The sequence below is a fragment of the Tachypleus tridentatus genome, chromosome 6 (assembly GCF_004210375.1).
Source record: "Tachypleus tridentatus isolate NWPU-2018 chromosome 6, ASM421037v1, whole genome shotgun sequence".
Lineage (NCBI taxonomy): Eukaryota > Metazoa > Arthropoda > Merostomata > Xiphosura > Limulidae > Tachypleus > Tachypleus tridentatus.
Window position 1 is genome coordinate 124,564,717 of NC_134830.1, and position 21,454 is coordinate 124,586,170.

General features: G+C 32.6%; 1 protein-coding gene across 3 annotated transcripts; it reads left to right on the forward strand.

Annotated features, from left to right (window-relative positions):
* The first annotated feature begins 5,365 nt into the window (after positions 1 to 5,365).
* LOC143253570 (uncharacterized) lies at positions 5,366 to 20,522 on the forward strand. Of its 3 annotated transcripts, none has more exons than XM_076507645.1 (4): positions 5,366 to 6,410; positions 8,694 to 8,931; positions 11,669 to 11,791; positions 15,720 to 20,522. In XM_076507645.1, the coding sequence occupies exons 1-4, from the start codon at positions 5,862 to 5,864 to the stop codon at positions 16,091 to 16,093; spliced, it is 1,284 nt and encodes a 427-aa protein (XP_076363760.1). In that variant the 5' UTR covers positions 5,366 to 5,861; the 3' UTR covers positions 16,094 to 20,522. The 3 variants fall into 3 exon arrangements, with proteins under 3 accessions (XP_076363760.1, XP_076363761.1, XP_076363762.1); XM_076507646.1 differs by having other exon boundaries at positions 5,372 to 6,410; positions 8,694 to 8,901; XM_076507647.1 differs by having other exon boundaries at positions 5,372 to 6,410; positions 8,694 to 8,877.
* Positions 20,523 to 21,454: the final 932 nt, after the last annotated feature.

Consider the following 21,454-nt stretch of genomic DNA (forward strand, 5'->3'; position numbering starts at 1 on the left):
AAAAGGCCCGACATGACCAGGTGGTTATGATAAATATCTTCCAACTTATTATTAACCATCGATATAACCCACACACATTTAAAAAGGTCCGACATGGCCAAAAGGATATAATAAAAATGTTCCAACTCATTATTCGCCAATGATACAGCTCAGACACGCTTAAAGAGATCCAACATTACTTGGTAGTCTTAATAAATATTTTCCAACTTATTATTCACCAACGATACAACCCAGACATACGTAAACAGGTCTGATATGTGTATTAGTGTGTTTTCTAATAGCAAAGCCATATCAGGCTATCTGCTGAGTCCACGGGGCAGATATGACCAGGTGGTTATAATAAATATCTTCAAACTAATTATTAACAAACGATACAACCCAGAAACATTTAAACAGACCTTACATGACCAGGTGGTTATAATAACTATCTTCCAACTTATTAGTCACCAACGATAAAACCCAAGCACACTTACAGACTGAACAACCATAGGAATGTCTGTCAGACTAAACAACTACTACCATCAACATTAGGTAAGGAATGTCTGAGAGACTAAACAACTAGTACCATCAACATTAGGTAAGGAATGTCTGAGAGACTAAACAACTAGTACCATCAACATTAGGTAAGGAATGTCTGATAGATTGAACAACTAGTACCATCAACATTATGTAAGGAATGTCTGACAGATTGAACAACTAGTACCATCAACATTATGTAAGGAATGTCTGACAGATTGAACAACTAGTACCATCAACATTATGTAAGGAATGTCTAACAGATTTAACAACTAGTACCATCAACATTATGTAAGGAATGCCTGACAGATTGAACAACTAGTACCATCAACATTATGTAAGAAATGTCTGACAGATTGAACAACTAGTACCATCAACATTATGTAAGGAATGTCTGACAGATTGAACAACTAGTACCATCAACATTATGTAAGGAATGTCTGATAGATTGAACAACTAGTACCATCAACATTATGTGAGGAATGTCTGACAGATTGAACAACTAGTACCATCAAAATTATGTAAGAAATGTCTGATAGATTGAACAACTAGTACCATCAACATTATGTAAGGAATGTCTGACAGATTGAACAACTAGTACCATCAACATTATGTAAGGAATGTCTGATAGATTGAACAACTAGTACCATCAACATTATGTAAGGAATGTCTGACAGATTGAACAACTAGTACCATCAACATTATGTAAGGAATGTCTGATAGATTGAACAACTAGTACCATCAACATTATGTAAGAAATGTCTGATAGATTGAACAACTAGTACCATCAACATTATGTAAGAAATGTCTGATAGATTGAACAACTAGTACCATCAACATTATGTAAGAAATGTCTGATAGATTGAACAACTAGTACCATCAACATTATGTAAGGAATGTCTGACAGATTGAACAACTAGTACCATCAACATTATGTAAGGAATGTCTGACAGATTGAACAACTAGTACCATCAACATTATGTAAGGAATGTCTGATAGATTGAACAACTAGTACCATCAACATTATGTGAGGAATGTCTAACAGATTGAACAACTAGTACCATCAACATTATGTAAGGGATGCCTGATAGATTGAACAACTAGTACCATCAACATTATGTAAGGGATGCCTGATAGATTGAACAACTAGTACCATCAACATTATGTAAGGAATGCCTGATAGATTGAACAACTAGTACCATCAACATTATGTAAGGAATGTCTAACAGGTTGATAAACTCCTACCATCAACATTAGTTAAAAAATGCTTGATAGTTTGATCCATTTTTGCCACAATTATAAGGTTGTCATCACCGAAACTTGGATGAACACTGCTGAATTTGCTTCTGATATATGAGACTTATACGAAGTTAGTCATTAAGTCATATATGTGTTTCCCGAAGTGGATAATGGAACTTGAAACAAGACGCAACCACTTCTTTATAGGATGATAAAATATGCACAGTTATGGGTAGCACTCCTGTCACAACGAAGTTTTACGCATTCAACAACAGATATGATGATGATGACAAACCTGTGTGGGCATTGATATGTCCCTGGAAGTAACAACGAAGCACTTGGGGTTAAACTTTGATGTACAACTTTACTTAGTAAGTTCTGTTTATATTATCGTAACAAGAGCTAATAAAGACATCAAAGTGACAGCATGAAATAAAGCTGATTGAGTCATTTGTTTATATCTTATATACTATACCTTGAATACTGATTTACACAGACAGATGAGGTTTAAAACATCTATTTAAGACTGGTAACGCCCATAACAAGCAGTGTTATACATCCCAACATTCAGTAACATCAATAAAGTTTAAAAGAAAATCTCGAAGTTTAAAGACCTTGCGTTTCAACATGAAGCTGCTGTTTTTTTTTCAGTTGAAAATTTCTAGTTCCATTGAGAATAACGGAGTAGATTGAAAGGAGCCACAAGAGACAGTCATTGGTGGAAAATTATCGGAGAGATGATTTAACTTTGCCAGATCTCAAATAATCCTATGTGGATTATCTGTAGTAGTAGTATGGGACTAGTATATATGAATCATATATTTCTAGTAGTGGTACCAGACAGGGGCGTAGATCTGGGTGGGATGGGGGATAATCCACCCCTTCATTTTAGGTGGGGATATGGTGCATACAATAATCTCCCCCTACAGTTTGGTCTGTTGAATTGTTTTATTGTATCACAGGCCTACAAATTGTTTGTTCTTGTGATTCTCGTGTTCTTACCAATCGAATTACATAATTAGGCTTAGATGTAGGCTTTTTCAGTAGCCGAAATATACATCTTTAATATAGGCGTGCTTCTAAGCTTTTCGATCTAAGTTATAGTTTGTAAGTACCAGTCAGTAGGCCTAAGTATATATACAACTATCGTAGCAACAAGATTACTCTGTGGCTGCATGCTTACATCTTTCAGGTTCACGTAATCAGAGATTACCAATTTGCAAATTGAACAGTCCACATAAGTGGTTGCAAAAATCATCCCCCCCCCATCGGGTGTAAAAAATCTACGCCCCTGGTACCAGATTAGTATATATGAATCTTGTATCTCTAGTAGTGGTACCAGATTAGTATATACGAATCCTATATCTCTAGTAGTGCTACCAGATTAGTATATATGAATCTTGTATCTCTAGTAGTGCTACCAGATTAGTATATACGAATCCTATATTTCTAGTAGTGGTACCAGATTAGTATATATATGAATCTTGTATCTCTAATAGTGGTATCGGATTAATAAACGAGTCTCTTTACAGTTATATAAGGTTTGAAATGTGGAGAATATCAGCATTGTTGTTATCTGATCAGAATGTAAGAATTTTACTGTAATTATGATATTCCCTTAAACTCATTTAGAATATGAAATATGTTGTAAGTATTTTACTGTAATTATGATATTCCCTTAAACTCATTTAGAATATGAAATATGTTGTAAGTATTTTACTGTAATTATGATATTCCCTTAAGCTCATTTAGAATATGAAATATGTTGTAAGTATTTTACTGTAATTATAGTATTCCCTTAAACTCATTTAGAATATGAAATATGTTAAGTACATTTTTATTTTATAGGCGTGTTTCTTTTATTTAGAGCAAATTCATTTTGGTTTATCTGATGCGAGTAATAAAAGTCAGGATTTTAGCGTTGTAAGCTCATAGACTCACCACTTTCCCGCCAGGAGACATTTTACAGGCTTCGCAGATATGTAAACGTCTTATGGAGAGTTTTTGAAAACAATATCGAGTTTTAGTTAACTTTGTAACGGATTTAATATTATTTTAATATCTATGTGTGTCACAGTTTAATATATATTTAGAAATGTATGTAATTTTTATTGTTATTTAACAACGCAAGTATTACGCAAGTAACGCCTGTTACATAAATTTGTAGAATATTCTCGAGTATAAGAATGAACAAAATATGCTTTACATGGTTGCCTACTGAACTTTCAAGAACTTCGCCTAAAGATTATAAATCGACGCGCCAAGAGACAGTTTAAGAATATTGTTGGTTAGATACAGTCTGTATATTATAAATCTCGGAAGCTATAATTGTGATTAACGTTTATTAATTGGAATTAATTTCAGCAGGAACATTTATAGATTTCGAATATTATAAACCATTCAACTTCTGATAATCAACTTTGTAACTTACTATTTCTGCGAGGACATTAAATATTTATCTTCCTCGGTGAAAAGTGAGCTTATAAACCGCGTGAGGCCAACCAAGAATAAAGATAGTTGTAATTCTCGTCAAAAGCAGTATAAAATATCAACTCCGAATTAATTTGTTCATCGTGAACCCAAGCCCATCATGGCTTGGTAGTTAAGGCGCTCGACTCGTAATCCGAGGATCACGGGTTCGTATCCACGTCACACCAAATATGCTCGTGGAGGCGTTATAATGTGATAGTCAATTCCACTATTCGTTGGTAAAAAGAGTAGCCCAAGAGTTGGCAGTGAGTGGTGATGACTAGTTGCCTTCCCTCTAGTCTTGCACTGCGAAAGTAGGGACGGCTAGCGCAGATAGCCCTCGCGTAGTTTCGCGCAAAATTCAAAAAACAAAACAATCGTCGTGGATATGGATGGTCGATTTAATATTCGGTTTCAGACTAGATAAAAGACTGACTATTCTTTGTGAGTTTGTATATGAATCATTATTTGTAATCGATTTAATATTCGGTTTCAGACTAGATAGAAGACTGACTATTCTTTGTGAGTTTGTATATGAATCATTATTTGTAATAACTGTAATTATAAATTATATTGTTGTTTGTATATTAAAATATATTTGCATTACGAAAGAGAATTTCGTGTATCAATCGTGTTGGCTAATATAATAAATTTACCACATATCGACATTCAATTAACTTCTAAATTCAAATTCCCATTTCCAGTTACTTGAAATTATAACACGTCACAACATTTAAAACAGCTAATAGTGAATCTCACGAAAACTGTAACACGTGTTTAAAACTACGTGTTGTTTAACACTCCTACGAAAAGTGGGGCCTAATAGGCCCCAGAGCAACTTGAAAGGTTATTAATATTAGGCTAATAATTTGTATTTAAATGAAATTGCCAGTTGAAATCAAATGAAATGGCAATTTCATTTAAATACAAATTTATTAGCCTAATATTAATAACCTTTCAAGTTGCTCTGGGGCCTATTAGGCCCCACTTTTCGTAGGAGTGTTAAACAATTTTAGAATGTACACAGATTACTACAAATTACATACTAGTAAATTTCTGTGTTGTGAGCTTGTTCAAAAACGTATTTTTCTCTTTTCTCAAAAAACAAAACAAAACACCTAGATCTTTAATTACGAGCTCTATCGCTTGATGGTGCTGAGATAGTTTCTACTTTATTATCGACCTCTTGTTCATGCGTCATCGTAGTGCGCAGCTGCGAAACGTTGAGGTAGTAAGGGTTAACAACAGAAATACTAAAATACAAATCAAGAAATTCAATAGATTAAGAACCACTACAGAATACAAAATATTAAACTGGCGATGGTGAGACTTTTGTTTCATTGGCTCTGAGCCAGCACATCAACATGTGAGGAAACAAATAGAAGGTGACGTCTGTAGAGATGACTCTCTCCGTTGATGGTGATAAAATATTCTAGAGAATAGTATCCATGTAGAGGTCCTGTGAAATGTTATGGAAGTATGCTGTGTTGGTAATGAATTTTCTTACTGAAGTGGACATCTGTAGTAAGGTATTGGAACGAAATCGAGTGAGAATAAAGTAATAGTTCATCGGTTATAACTTACAGTCGATAGGACGTTAAGCAGTTGTTCAGTGCGAACACAGTCGTTAACGTTGTATGGCGACTTCAAACAAACACCTCACTACTCACCTTTATCTTCAGATGGACTGGCTGTCGAGACATAAATCAGCGAGTGGGCTAAACATCTCTCGACAACAAAGTTTTACGGAAAAGACACGAAATACAGAGAATACTCCGCTTCTTAATGTTAAACCTAACCAGTCTCTAGACAGTCAAACTGGTAAACCAAGACTTGGGAAAAAAATGGTAAGAGAACAGGACGACAATTCTAGTAAAACTGCGACTTCAGAAGTAGCTATTAAAGAGAAGTGCAAACGTAAATTATGGCGTTCGTCCAAAGTGAAATACGACATGAAGTATGAAGATTTCCTGAAGCCATTGAATTACTGGAATATACAACCGCCTTTAGAAGAAGAGCGACCATTAGATCGAAGACGGACCCAGGGAAAAAGTATCAGAACAAAGGAGGGAGCTAAGGAACTGAAACGGTCATCGTCTGCTGCGTGTTCGAGTGAAACTCCTAAGCAGCAACACTGTTTTATTGTTCCTTCACATTCTGTAGATCGTTTCATGCCGTTTCGGGCGGTAAGATATAAATTTTATGCAGTTGTTTGTTTTCTCGCTAGAGTAAAATATTGTATCTAATAGACAGAACTTTTAAAGTTAAACTCACAACCATTACACAGTTCTCTCTCAAGCTAAATGTGATATTTCGGCTTTCAGTATTTTTAATTAATTGACAGAAAGCCAGATTTTTTTAATCTATTGTTTTTACGCAGTGTTTAGAAATTAACTGTTTTTTTAATTATTACCACTAAGGTGTTGTATTAGCTTTATATAAACATTACATACAATCAGTAGAGGTAGTAAGTAAGCTATATCCCAAGTACATGGCGTAACAAAACGTGCTGTAAAGTCATGGTAACTTATCGCTCAGAGGGAACTCTAATATATAGTATTAAAATGTTTTGAAAGCAGATAAAAAACGGCAGAAATCGGTGACATGTAAAGGTATGTGAAAATTAACATTTCGTAAACAGAGAAAGCGACTAGAGAGAGTATCTTAAGGTATATAACATCTAACGTTTAAAGTTCTATTTAAATGAAAGAAGTGACATAAAGTTCGTAAAGAAATTCGCTATTGATAACAATGAATGTTTAGATTGTTCACACAGTAGATATTTCGTCACTTCCGCCAATAAAGCATTTAATATCTTTGTTTCATTAGTAAAACGTTTTACAAGTACGTAAAGAACGAGAGTTTAAAATAAAAGATTTAAAAACTCAGGGTAAAGAGATATATAGATACTTTAAAATATCATTAATGAAATATATTTTAGTTTTATTAAACTTAGGTGCAGGCTATTTTGGGTTCACATATTACATACAAATACTGTACAAATACAAGTTCATTTGCGGTAAAAAATGATTTCAAAATGCCAATACATGTATCTCTGGCATATATTGAAGATTTTCTATAATATTATCAAAGAGAAAAGTAAGTTTAATCCATCTATCGACGTCAGTAATTTCAGTGAATATAGAGACAATTATAGGCTAACAGCAATATTTATCTAAAGTCTCCCTGTCGACAACATAAAAAAAAAAAGAGTATTTTGTCAATAATTATCCAGTTCCTGATTTAAATATCCCAAATATATTGTGTAATGCTGTCACTGTATTGGATACAATAGAATTTATTTAACATTACAAGACTTGGATATAGAATTCGTAAAGACCGTACACATTTCATTCAGTTTTGATATTCTTGCTGCCAGTTGCAGTTAAACTGCTTTAGTGTATTATCTAACTTACATTAGTTACAGTTATGTGTAGTTAATTCTAGCTAGTAACAGTTCCGTGTAATTATGATAGAACTTCCTTAGTGCGTTCCTTTTTAATTATGTGTAGTTAATTCTAGCTAGTGACAGTTCCTTGTATGGTATCATAAAACTTCCTTGGTAAGTTCCTTTCTATTTACATGTAGTTAATTCTAGCTAGTAACAGTTCCGTGTATGGCATGATAGGACTTCCTTAGTAAGTTCCTTTGGAAATCTGTTATTGTCATTGAACCTTTCCAAGGTTGTCTTCCCCGAGTGTTTTGTTATGTGAGAGAGGTTACCCATCTAGGATAATTGAACTGTGTCCAAAGGGTATCGAAACCGGGGTTTTAGCACTGTAAAATTTAGAAATACCACTGTGCCACTAGGGAAGAGGGCGTTCAAATGGGAATGGATGTGTTATACGCTGCTTACTTCTGTTTAACTTATTGTTCACACATCTGTAAACTGTACAAGTAAACTTTGTTAAGATTTCAACATTTATAAATTACAGAAGTAAACAGCGTTAAGGTTTATAAATCTATAAACTGTATAAGTAAACTTTGTTAAGATTTCAACATTTATAAATTACAGAAGTAAACAGCGTTAAGGTTTATAAATCTATAAACTGTATAAGTAAACTGTGGTAAGATTTCAACATTTATAAATTATGATAGTCTACTTGCTGTTAGACGCAAATGGGTATACCTAAACCCTATTTGTACCAGGATGCCACTGTGGAAGCTAAGAACAGAAAGTACGTTTATTCATTGTATGTTTATCTTACTGATTAAATCTAAAGGTTCTAAACACCAAGTAACTGTTATACTGATCACGTCTTTATCTTGTTCATTAAACCTAAAGGTTCTAAACACCGCAGTAACTGTTATACTGATCACGTCTTTATCTTATTCATTAAACTTCTTTCCATGATTTTCCTCTGATGTATAACATTTTGTATTTTATCTCAGGTACTGTGTAAAGTCTACTTATTTAAAAAATAGTTTACTATTGTTTCATAACGTTTTTTTCTAACTTATGTATTTAGGATAGTGAAGACTTGAAGATAATCGAAGTACAAAATCAAAAAATGAGAATTGTTTTCGACTTTGGAGAAAACGCAGCTTTATCTACACATGATTGTATTTCCCCTGCTACTACATTGGTAACTCCAAGTAGAGAATGGATTTCTACCCAGCTGGACATTCAACGTCAAAAGTTCAACAGAGTTCGTGAGTCGAAAACAGCTACGGAAGGCATGCTTTTGATCAATGTAGAAAGATGCAGTATGTTATTGTATCAGTACTGATGTAGAATTGTATAATATGTTATTGTAACAATACTGATATGTAATTGTATAGCAGGTTGTTGTAACAATACTGATGAGGAATTATATAATAGGTTATTGTAACAATACTGATGTGGAATTCTATATTAGGTTATTGTTACAATACTGATGTAGAATTGTATATAGTAGGTTATTGTAACAGTACTGATGTGGAATTGTATAATAGGTTATTGTAACAATACTGATGTGGAATTATGTAATAGGCTATTGTAACAATTCTAATATCGAATTGTATTGTAGGTAATTGTAAAAATACTGATATGTAATTGTATAGTAGTTTATGGTAATAATACTAATGTTGTATTATATAATAGGTTGTTCTCCTACAGTAGGTTATTGTAACGATACTGATATGGAACTGTATAGTAACTTATTGTAACAATACTGATGTGGAATTATATAATAGGTTATTGTAAAAGTACTGATATGGAATTATACAATAGGTTATTTAACGTTAGTGATGTTGAATTGTGTAGTAGGTAATTGTAACAATACTGATGTGGAATTGTATGATAGGTTATTGTAATGATACTGATGTGTAATTGTATAGTAGTTTATTGTAATAATACTGATGTTATATCATATAATAGGTTGTTGTCCTATTACTGATGTGGAATTGTATGTTATTATATCAGTATTGATGAGTAATTACCTAAAAGGTTATTCTGACAATACTGATGTGAAATTGTATAGTTGATATTGTAACAATAGTGATGTGGAATTGTATAGTAGGTTATTTTAACAATACTGATGTGGAACTGTATAGCAGGTTGTTGTAACAATGCTGATGAGGAATTATATAATAGGTTATTGTAACAATACTGATGTGGAATTGTATAATACGTTATTGTTACAATACTGATGTGGTATTGTATATTAGGTTATTGTTACAATACTGATGTGGAATTGTATAGTAGGTTATTGTAACAATACTGATGTGGAATTATGTAGTAGGTTATTGTAACAGTACTGATGTGGAATTGTATAATAGGTTATTTTAACAATACTGATGTGGAACTGTATAATAGGGTGTTGTAACAATACTGATGTGGAATCTATAATACGTTATTGTTACAATACTGATGTGGTATTGTATATTAGGTTATTGTTACAATACTGATGTGGAATTGTATAGTAGGTTATTGTAACAATACTGATGTTGTATTATATAATAGGATATTGTTGGTGTATGTATATTTTTTTCCCACGGTTTTTAGAGGAAATTTGTTGATGTTGATGAAGTGTTGTTTTATTTTATTAATTTTATCAGGTGAACATAGTTTTGTGGCTGTGTTTATTTGGTTTCTTAATGTGTTGAGTTTTTGTTTTGTTTCGTGTGATGAGTCCCAGGGAATGTATAATCCAGTATGGGTGATTTTTCTGTGGATTTGTTTTGAATTGTGTATCAGTTCTAGCGATGTTGAGGTTAATACGATTTGGTTAGTTTTTTTCCTCTTCACAGGTGAACTTAATGTTAACGTTAGTAAACAACTTAGTGTGTGTATGTTGTAAGGTTTTGTCATCTACTGTAGAACCTCATTATCGAACATTTGTCTCTAACGGTTAAATAAAGGATGTAGTCAGTCGTTCTAAAATATGTAATTAATGTACTGTTTTAGGACATTCTATATTAATTAAATAATGTCGCTGTTTATTCCAGTTTAAGTAGAGAGAGTGAATAATAGGTTATTTATATATGATTTTAGTTTACGCTGTTGGTTGTATTAAGTAATATCATAATTGACTTGACCAAGTAAACTACTCTGAGTTCCATTGATCGATACAGTAAGTTATTATAACTATGGTAGTTAACCATTTTAAAAGGTGGGTCAAACTATGAGAGTTAACCTGTTTAAAAGGTGGGTCTAACTGTGTTAACTGAGACGGCATGTTATTATTTGCTAGTTAACTCGTGTAAAAGGTCGATCTAACTATGTTAACTGAAACATTGGGTTATTACATGTTATTTAAGTAAAAGTTCGGTCTAACTGTGTTAACTGAAACAGTAGGTTATTATGTTATTTAACTTAAGTAAAAGTTCGGTCTAACTGTGTTAACTGAAACAGTAGGTTATTATATGTTATTTAAGTAAAAGTTCGGTCTAACTGTGTTAACTGAAACAGTAGGTTTTTACATGTTATTTAAGTAAAAGGTCGGTCTAACTGTGTTAACTGAAACAGTAGGTTTTTACATGTTATTTAAGTAAAAGTTCGGTCTAACTGTGTTAACTGAAACAGTAGGTTTTTATATGTTATTTAAGTAAAAGTTCGGTCTAACTGTGTTAACTGAAACAGTGGGTTTTTATATGTTATTTATGTAAAAGGTCGGTCTAACTGTGTTAACTGAAACAGTAGGCTTTATATGTTATTTAAGTAAAAGGTCGGTCTAACTGTGTTAACTGAAACAGTTGGTTTTTACATGTTATTTAAGTAAAAGGTCGGTCTAACTGTGTTAACTTAAACAGTAGGTTTTTATATGTTATTTAAGTAAAAGGTCGGTCTAACTGTGTTAACTGAAACAGTAGGCTTTATATGTTATTTAAGTAAAAGGTCGGTCTAACTGTGTTAACTGAGATTGTTCTGATAGTGATAAATTAAACTTTAGAATCAGCTGTTTTCATGATGTTGATTTAGGTGAGTTTGGAATATTAATAAAAGGGTTTGATTTTCCTCTAGGTCAATTTCCGTTCATGACGTATCTAGTACTTAATACAAACGATGACGATCCCAAGCGGCTAGTACATCAACTGCAAGATTGTTTTACGACCTTTCAGAGCAAAGATCAGCTACAACACTTAGGTAAGAATTTGTTTTTTTAAACACAGAGTTATACATCCTAAGTTTTTGTTTGTGTTTTATTGTTGTACTTCCTGTGACACATGGATTAAGTTTCTCTTTAATAACTACCCAGGGTTAGTCATACATTTGAACCTGTAGGTATGGTACATAGTGAAAATTGGCAAACAACAATATTCTGTGTTAACATCCAATATAACAGTAGACACCACAACTAATTTCATCACCAGTAACCTTCAGATAGAACAATTAACCCACAAAACCACAGTCTTAATACCCATGGTTTGGCTGAAATATGTCGGTGTTACATTCATGAACTACTCTTGCATGAACGGTTTTTATAATGGCGAATTTTACCAATAAATAAAAAGTGTTACTGTGGGTGCTAAAGGGGGCCGCCTTAAACTTTGTTATTTGATAAATAGAAAATCAATTATTTTCCTCTTGACAAGGAAACGTTATATTGATGACGTTGTTGGAGCGACTAATATATTTTCATCTCTCTCGTTGTTTGGGTATATATGTGTATGTACCTAGGAGGGTGAGGTCCACTTGACCTCTTCTCCCTTCCTTTTCCTTGTTGGTATGAATTGCCTAGTATATTAACAATTATTACATGAAGGTCAGAGTTACCCACATTTACTCAGCCCCCTATCAGGCCAGTGGACATGTATTTTGCACCATCAGTTCCTTCACTAATGTCTAGCTGTTAGGTAGCCTGTTTTATTATAGTACTTAATTATTATTAATATATTATTTTTTAAATAATTTTATCTTAATGATCTAACATAAATTAATCGGAGAGAGGTGTTTAGGACTATCTTCATTATGTATACAGTATCTGTCAAGTTTGCATAATAGTTCATTTTATCTCCAATTTTTATCAAAATATTTTATTGTAGTATGTAGAAGTCCATCTGCTATTGTTTGTGTGTTTGAATATTTATGCATAAACTTTGAAGAGGTGGTTCTATGTACTCTATATGCTGTTGTAAGTAGTGTATTTTGTAATGACTAGTTTGGTTTTCAATTGTTCTTTGCTTACATTAATCCTTGCTGGATCTGCATAGTCTATTACATAACTTATATATATTGTTTTGTATATTTTGAGAATGTTTTCAGCTGTTGCTCCACTGTTTTTACCAGTTAGACTCCTAGCATAGTTTTTTCTTGGCCAAATTTTAGTTTTTACATTATTTACTTGGTTTGTTCATGTAATTTTAGAATCATACATTAGTCCTAGAAATTTTGCAGGTGTAGCAGTCTGGAGAAGTGCTCCATTCATGTAAATCTGTGGTTGTGCTTTTTGATATTTCATTGACTGTGTAAATATCACTATTTGGGTTTTTGCTGTGTTCATTTTGATTCTATATTTTAGGCAGTATTCACATATTCTGTTTAATTGTGGTTGTATGTTTGTGGCTGCTATAGCTGATGTTGGGGCACTTTTCTGGATTGCTACATCATCAGCAAACTGTTATGAGTATCCATGAATTGGATCTTTAAGTGGCATATTGTTCACATACATGAGGGCTAACCACCCCTCCTTGAGGGATGCCAGCTTCTGGAGCGAAGAACTCCGAGAAAGTTCCCTCTATGTTTACTCTACATTTTCTATTTTCCAAAAAGTTAGATAACCGGCAAATAATTCCACGTGGTAGACCCATTTTGTACATACGGAACCAGAGACCATTATGCTGTACAGTGTCAAATGCCTTGTCAATGTCGAGGAAGCAAGCGACATTGCATTCTTTTTTATTAAAGCTATCTATTATTGTTTCAGTTAGCCTAACTAAATGATCTTTCTACTATCTAAATTTTCTGAATACGTTATGTTCCTCAGGTTATTTTGATGTTATCCCCAAAAATGTGGAGAGTCTATTGTTTATTATTTGTTCAAGAATTCTGCCTACACAACTGGTCAGGCTGATTGGTTGATAAATCTTTGGTTTATTGGCTGACTTACCATCTTTATGGAATATTAGTATATTGGCTTGTTTCCAGGAAACTGGGATGTAGTCAGAGTAAAATGATAAATTAAAGATTGCTAATAGATGGTCAAATAATTTTGGAGTGCCTTTTTTGAGGAGAATTGCTTGTATGTCGTTATTTCTTGATGATTTGTTTTTTGAGTTCTTAACTGTTTGTTTGAGTTCTGTTAGTTTAATTTTTTTGGTAAGCAGTGTATGTAACACAGAGTTTGTTTCTGGATAGTATGTGTTATTTTTTAATTGCTTATGTTGTAAAAGTATAGAAAATGGCCATTATTCCCTTCAAACTTTGCTTTTGTGACTTGGATAATGAAACTTAGAAATTAACCTATTGTCTGTGTAAAAACGGAGAAATTTGCACATTTTCATTTACATAAGGTCTGAATAAAACAACATATGAATCAATATTTACATGTATTTATACTAAAGTTACACAAAAATGTTTAGAAGTGAGTTGTTTTTCGAGATTTGCGACTGCAATGTAAATCACTTTCATGTATCAGCCCCCAAATAGTCTCCCATCATGTTTTAGTTATATTGAGTTAAACGTCTCAATACATCATCAGAACTTTATAATACTATATAGTGTTTCCTTTTATAACTATATCTATGTAATGGTTGAGTCTCACATTCTGGTAATGTCTGTAGATATCATAGTAACAAATTTGAGTTTCTTGTGTTTATTTCTTATATTTCTTTTTTATTACACGAAAACTCAAAAACAAAACAATGGTGTCAACTACTTTCACTCAGGTGACAGAGTTTCAAACAGAGTTAACAATTTTATAAATATTATCATTAAATTGTGGTAATTCTAAAACATTCATAATTCTAGTGTTTTATTATTACCTAGCCCCCAAGTGACAGGTCTGCAAAATTATACTTTTAGAAATCAGGTTTCTAGCCCTTTATGCGTGTAGCTTTGTGCTTAATAATAAACAGCAGCGTTAGCACTACACCTTGAAGCTGACTTTCTTACAGAAATATGATATTCATTTGAAAAGATAAGTACAGGATAAAACGGGAATTACCAGCCAATAATGGAAAAACAAATAAATATTACTGTTGCAGGGTCGTTGTATTTAAAACTTGGTTATAAATACAACCTTCCTATGTCTATTGAAACACTGCATTATAAAGTCAGTCAAACAAAAATTTTTTCAAAGAATTGGTTTGTTTGTTTTGAATTTTGCACAAAGCTACTCGAGGGCTATCTGCACTAGTCGTCCCTAATTTAGCTGTGTAAGACTAAAGGGAAGGCAGCTAGTCATCACCACCCACCGCCAACTCTTGGGCTACTCTTTTTACCAACGAATAGTGGGATTGACTGTAACATTATAACACCCCCACGGCTGAAAGGGCAAGCACGTTTGGTGTGACGGGTATTCGAACCCACGACCCTCAGATTACTGAGTAGAGTGTCTTAACCACTTGGCCATGCTGGTCCCTTTTCAAAGAAAGGATGTATGGATGGATAATATTTATCATTCATGCACAAGACATCAGAGAGTGTACTTATGTTATGTAGAGATGATACAAATGCCATTCCTAGTATCTTGTTTTTGGAAGGATTAATATTAGCCAACCCTTGATGTACTTCCGTTTCTCAACTTTGTTTGTCATTACTTGTGTTAATGTGACGCATGCGTATAAAACCTCGCATATGTTAACACATGGAGTCATCCAAAACTTTGAATTCTGTATTTCCTGCATATATATATATATTTTTTTTAGAAGTCATGATTGCGTTTATCACTGTACTGATTGGAGTAGCGCAATAGTCTGTATGTTTGTATTCTTAATGCTAATTGGTTGAACGACAGTAAAACATCTCATAAAGTATCATTATGTGGCTGTACTTTTGACTTCTTTATGACATGTAAAACTTTCTCTCTAATGATTATGACAAATTGTTTATTTGTTGTTTCGTAAAACTACAGCCGAGTATGAAGAAGTTGTAACCATTGCTAGGCCTCCTTTTGACGTGTTACCAAAAATTCCAGCAACAAGTAAAACAGGATACATCGTCTCAACCTTCCGGGTTTTACCGGGTGAAGACAGAGAAAAGCTGGAACGTAACTGGCTAACGTGGACAGGGGCAAGCCACTTGTGCAAGAAACTACCCGGCAATCTGGGGCTGCGAAGAATTACTTTTCACAAAACAAAACAACCCCATCAGGGAATTACGTACGTTTTACTCTGCGAGTGTGGAGAACTGATGGATTACGTAACCGAGGCTTGTGTGTATGTCGACCAGCTTCGAGCAAGGTGTTGTGGATATACAGCGTTTTTTAAAGTGGTGGAAAAATTCTGAAACAATAATTATATCTCGGGTAAATTTAGTCACGTAGTTACTTATTCTAAAATACGAGATCCATCTAATATGAAATAACCATTAGAGTTTTCTTGATTTACGTTCAAAGTATTATAAACACCGATGTGCTAAAACACGGAGATAGAAAAGGAATATAAACACTTTGGTTGTTCCTAATTATTGAGATGGCAATGAGCCCGAACTTTCATTTTAAAGTTCATGTTATTTCAGGTGCTATTTTAACTTTTCAAATCTGTTTAAGTATTTAAAAATAACAGAAAGTGTGTAAACAAAAACTTACTAATCTCAAGAGATGCAGTCAAATATTTATAGAATAAATGCATTTCATACAAAAACACATTAAATCTTATGAAAGTGAAACTGTAAAATGGTATATACTGTAATAGCCCAAGGATAAGAGTTTTACATCAGTCCATCAAGTGAAGATTGGGTGCAACATGCAGACAAATGACAGATTAAATAAAAAGTTCAGTGTTTTCAATAGTAACCTGATCATCTGTGAAGGCAGACAGTGTTCTAATGTACAGTTTACATTTAGTGGTAATCTGATAAAACCAGTGTTCTAATGTACAATTTACATCTAGTGGTAATCTGAGAAAAACCAGTGTTCTAATGTACAATTTGCATCTAGTGGTCATCTGATATAATAAGATAGTGTTCCAATATACAATTTATATCTAGTAGTAATGTGACAAAACAAGACAGTGTTCCAATGTATAGTTTATACTAAGTAGTAATCTGACAAAACAAGACAGTGTTCCAATGTACAGTTTATACTAAGTAGTAATCTGACAAAACAAGACAGTGATCCAATGTACAGTTTATATCTAGTAGTAATCTGACAAAACAAGACAGTGTTCCAATGTACAGTTTATATCTAGTAGTAATCTGACAAAACAAGACAGTGTTCCAATGTACAGTTTATATCTAATAGTAATCTGAAAAAACAAGACAATGTTCTAATGTACAGTTTACATCTAATAGTAATCTGACAAAACAAGACAATGTTCTAATATACAGTTTACATCTAGTAGTAATCTGAAAAAACAAGACAATGTTCTAATGTACAGTTTACATCTAGTAGTAATCTGACAAAACAAGACAATGTTCTAATATACAGTTTACATCTAGTGGTAATCCCACAAAACAAGACAATGTTCTAATGTACAGTTTACATCTAGTGGTAATCCCACAAAACAAGACAATGTTCTAATATACAGTTTACATCTAGTGGTAATCCCACAAAACAAGACAATGTTCTAATATACAGTTTACATCTAGTGGTAATCCCACAAAACAAGACAATGTTCTAATATACAGTTTACATCTAGTGGTAATCCCACAAAACATCACCTTCAGTTTACATAAAACTACATTACATTTTCAGCACCATTTCCACCTCAAACACAGTCTCTTCAATCTTACATGCAGTGTTTACAAAGTAGATTACCAGTGTCTTGTTTCTTCTGCACCTGGACTCCCCAGTTTTTACTGATTCTCTAACATATAGTTTCCCACTTAAACTTAACCTGTGTCATCAGCATAACATTTTTATAGTGTGTAACATGAGATGTGCTTGCCAAATGTTTTTATAAAGTTGAATCATTCACTTTACCTTTGTCTGCATCATTTTTATGTTCCTTGTTTCCAAATTTCAAGTGTCTACATGTTTATCCAATAAAACTTGAGCACAGACAAAGGAAATCTTTAAATGCCATGTTTATCAACTTGTTCAACTTTATCTTTTATATCTGTGAGGTACTTATTTAACTTACAACATGGATAGAATATTACACTACAGTCTGTATAATGTTTTATTGATGCTTCTTTTTGTTGACTGATCTTCAGCATATTGCAAACAAACCCTTGTGTCACGAATGTTACCTTCTCCTTGTAATGTTTGTAATTTATTGCTATGCTTATTATACAACTCAATGGTGATTTTGAGATCTTTGTCTCTAGCTACATGTTTCAAGAAACTTAACTCTGAATTTAAGTTGCAATCAAAATATATAATACATCCATTTTAAATTAAAATAAAACTCGCATATCAGAGGAAACAATGGAAACAAGATAGCTGAATATTTAATGTTTTAAATTTATTTCCTACCTTGAAATGTGTTCAACATGCATTAGCAGGTCAGCTTAATAATTTTATTAACTTCCAACAGAAAGTGTAGTGCTTGTAATATATTCTCAAGGCTACTAATTAACCTCTTAAATTGGCACGTTTGTGAACAGAAACATAATATGAAAAGAAGCTGGTTTATTGGTAGATTCCAAATTTATCCTTCTGATCTCATTAATAACGTCAGATTAATTTTTTTTATCATGCTGGTTGAGAAAATGATTAGTCCCTATTATACACAAACAGATGCCAATTTTAAAGGTGTTAGATAAACCCTGGGTAAAGTGTACATTGAGGGAAGTAGGTTCTTCTCTTATTTAGGTGCCAAAGTAACACATATTTACTCTGTTGCAAACTAAAGTAGTAGAACCTGTTCATAAGAACCATCTTTAATAAATTCTTTAATTTTACAGAAAAACTTTTCTCTGAAATCACAATTTGACCTCCTTTGTTAATCACAATATTATTTTTTCATTGAGTGAAACTACTTTAATTCAACCTTTACTTAAGCCTCAATATCCAGTTCTTATTCAATAACTCATTGGCTGTTTCTGTTTTAAATAACATTGACATGAACATGATCTCTCAGGATTTCTCTTTGACTGACAAACTATTATTAAATAGTTAGGCCTATTTAGGACTATTATTAAATAGTCAATGCTTAAAAAACGTTAGGCCTTGACTTAAAATTTAATTTGCTCGGTTGACACAATTTAATTTAATAAGCTAACTAACTACCTTAGGGTTAGACATTAACTTATTGTATGAATTTTAAAGGCTCTGACCTCATTATTAAATATAAATTTTAATCTGTCCTGTGTTTTTTTAAATACATTATTAAAAATACCTTATTATTTACTATTTAACAAACTGCACAATTCCATTTTGTCACATAATACTGTTTCTAGTAAATTTTAAATGAAACTCAGAAAGCTTAGCTTCTGTTAATGCAGTACTAGAAGAATTATACCATTTTTTGTATATTAAATTTCACTTTTATATTTTTTAGGTTCTATTTAACTTGAATATCATTGGAGCAACTTTAAAATTATTAAAGTGAGTCTAAAAGCTTAACTAAGTAAGGTTTCCCTGATGTCATTTTCTGAGCTTATTAAACACAGTATTAAAGCTTCAAGTGGCTTCAGACATCCTGACCGTAAATTGTACAAAACTAGTACTCAACTGATATTGTTGTGCCGTCCAAGAACATGCACATCAATACGATGAATAGAAAACAACAATACCTTGAGGTTAGTTTATTCAACATTCAAATGAAAAGTTGAATTCAATCCATTCACCAACAATTCATTGTATAGTAGTTTATGGCACCATTTCACAAGTGAAATATTAAAAAAATATTGAATTGTTTCATAATACAAGTAGCCTTATTAAAAATAGAGCACAGCTTTAAAAACTATAAGTTTTGGCAGTGCTCTGTGTCATTACCATAAGGAGAAAGATTTAAGATCAGATACTGACTTGTATATCTAAAACATATAAACCTAAGCTCTTCACAGACAGTTATATTTGAGATAGATATGAAGCTTATGGTGTATGTAGTATAGGTTTATATAAACTGAAGGTGATGCAGGTATACAAGTCATAAACTGATTTGAAGTTTTACTGCTGGTTGTGTAGGGCACCAGTGAAATATGAAGTCATAATTATACATTTGTTGTTAACATTCTACCCATGGAGAAGGGTCATTTGATCTATCTATTTAAAACTGAAATGAGTTACATTTAGTTTATTTCTACGGGTAATCAGATAAAACAAAACAGTGTTCTAATGTACAGTTTATTTCTATTGCTAGTCAGATAAAATGAGACATTGTGCTAATGTACAGCTTATTTCTCCTGGTTATAAAGTAAACAAGACAGTGTTCCAAAATAGATTTTATTTATCCTTGTAAATCTTAAGTAAAACATTCTAATAAACAGTTTATTTCTCCTGGTTATAAAGTGAAAAAGACTTCCAATATATATTTTATTTATCCTTGTAAAGCATTGTTCTAATATATAGATTATTTCTCCTGGTAATAAGTTAAATGAGACAATGTTCTAATGTACAGTTTATTTCTACTAGTAATGTGATAAAACAAGGTGTTCTGAAAGTACAAGTTAAATGTAGTTACATGTAGTCAACTTACAGTTGATTTAATTAGAATTATAAAGTAAATTTCCTTATTCAATTTTTAACTTATAGTCAACTAGTGTAAAAACTGAAGAAAAATAAATCTGAATAGTAAACACCCGTGTGTTTGCTGTGGTTTATACTGTATTTTACGTGTTTTATTTGATCATGCGAAGAAGACAATGTGAATAAACCATATAAACCACTTTCAACCATTTAGGCTGCTTCAACTTGATTATACACCTCACTAATTGATACATTTATCTCAATAGTTACATAACTTTCCTCATGAAATATAACATTATTCTAGTTAACTTGTCTCATGTCATTCGACACAATACTGCGAAAGGTTTAAGTACAAGTTACTCTCGGACATTAACAACACAGCCAGATGTCGTTCTTGGGACACATTTACTAATGTAGCCAAATTCTGTAAAGTTAGGCTCTGTGATGATTAGGTTCAAGAAATGTTTTATACCTTCAAGATGATAAAAATATCACAATCATATATCTCGAACAGAATACAACGTTTAAGAATTCTAACTAAAAGAAAGCAAAGCAAATGATAATAATGGATCACAGAAATTTAAAAAAGAAACAAAAAACTTAATGAAAAATGCCGCCAAACCACGTTTGTTAACTTCAAACATTGTTAAATATTGGAATTCTGAAAAAACGATTTATTTAAAAATACAGTTGGCAAAGTCTCACACTAGTAATATTGTATAAATTAATACACTTGTCCATCGGTTACTGTTTTAATAAAGCTTCTTTACATGCTTACTATCGCCATAATAACTTACTTGTTATTGGCACTACAACAAAAAAGAATGCAAATGCAAAATGCTCATTTAAACATGCAGTCATCTACGCCAGTATCTTATTATTAAATACAAGTAAAGGGTGGAAAATTTCAAAGTGACCACAAGACGGCGAGTTATTAATGAGTAAGTAACAGTTTATATCATACAAATAGCTGGCCAGGTGGGTTAAGGCGTGCGACTCGTAATCTGAGGGTCACGGGTTCGCATCTCTGTCGCACCAAACATGCTCGCCCTTTCAACCGTAGGGGCGTTGTA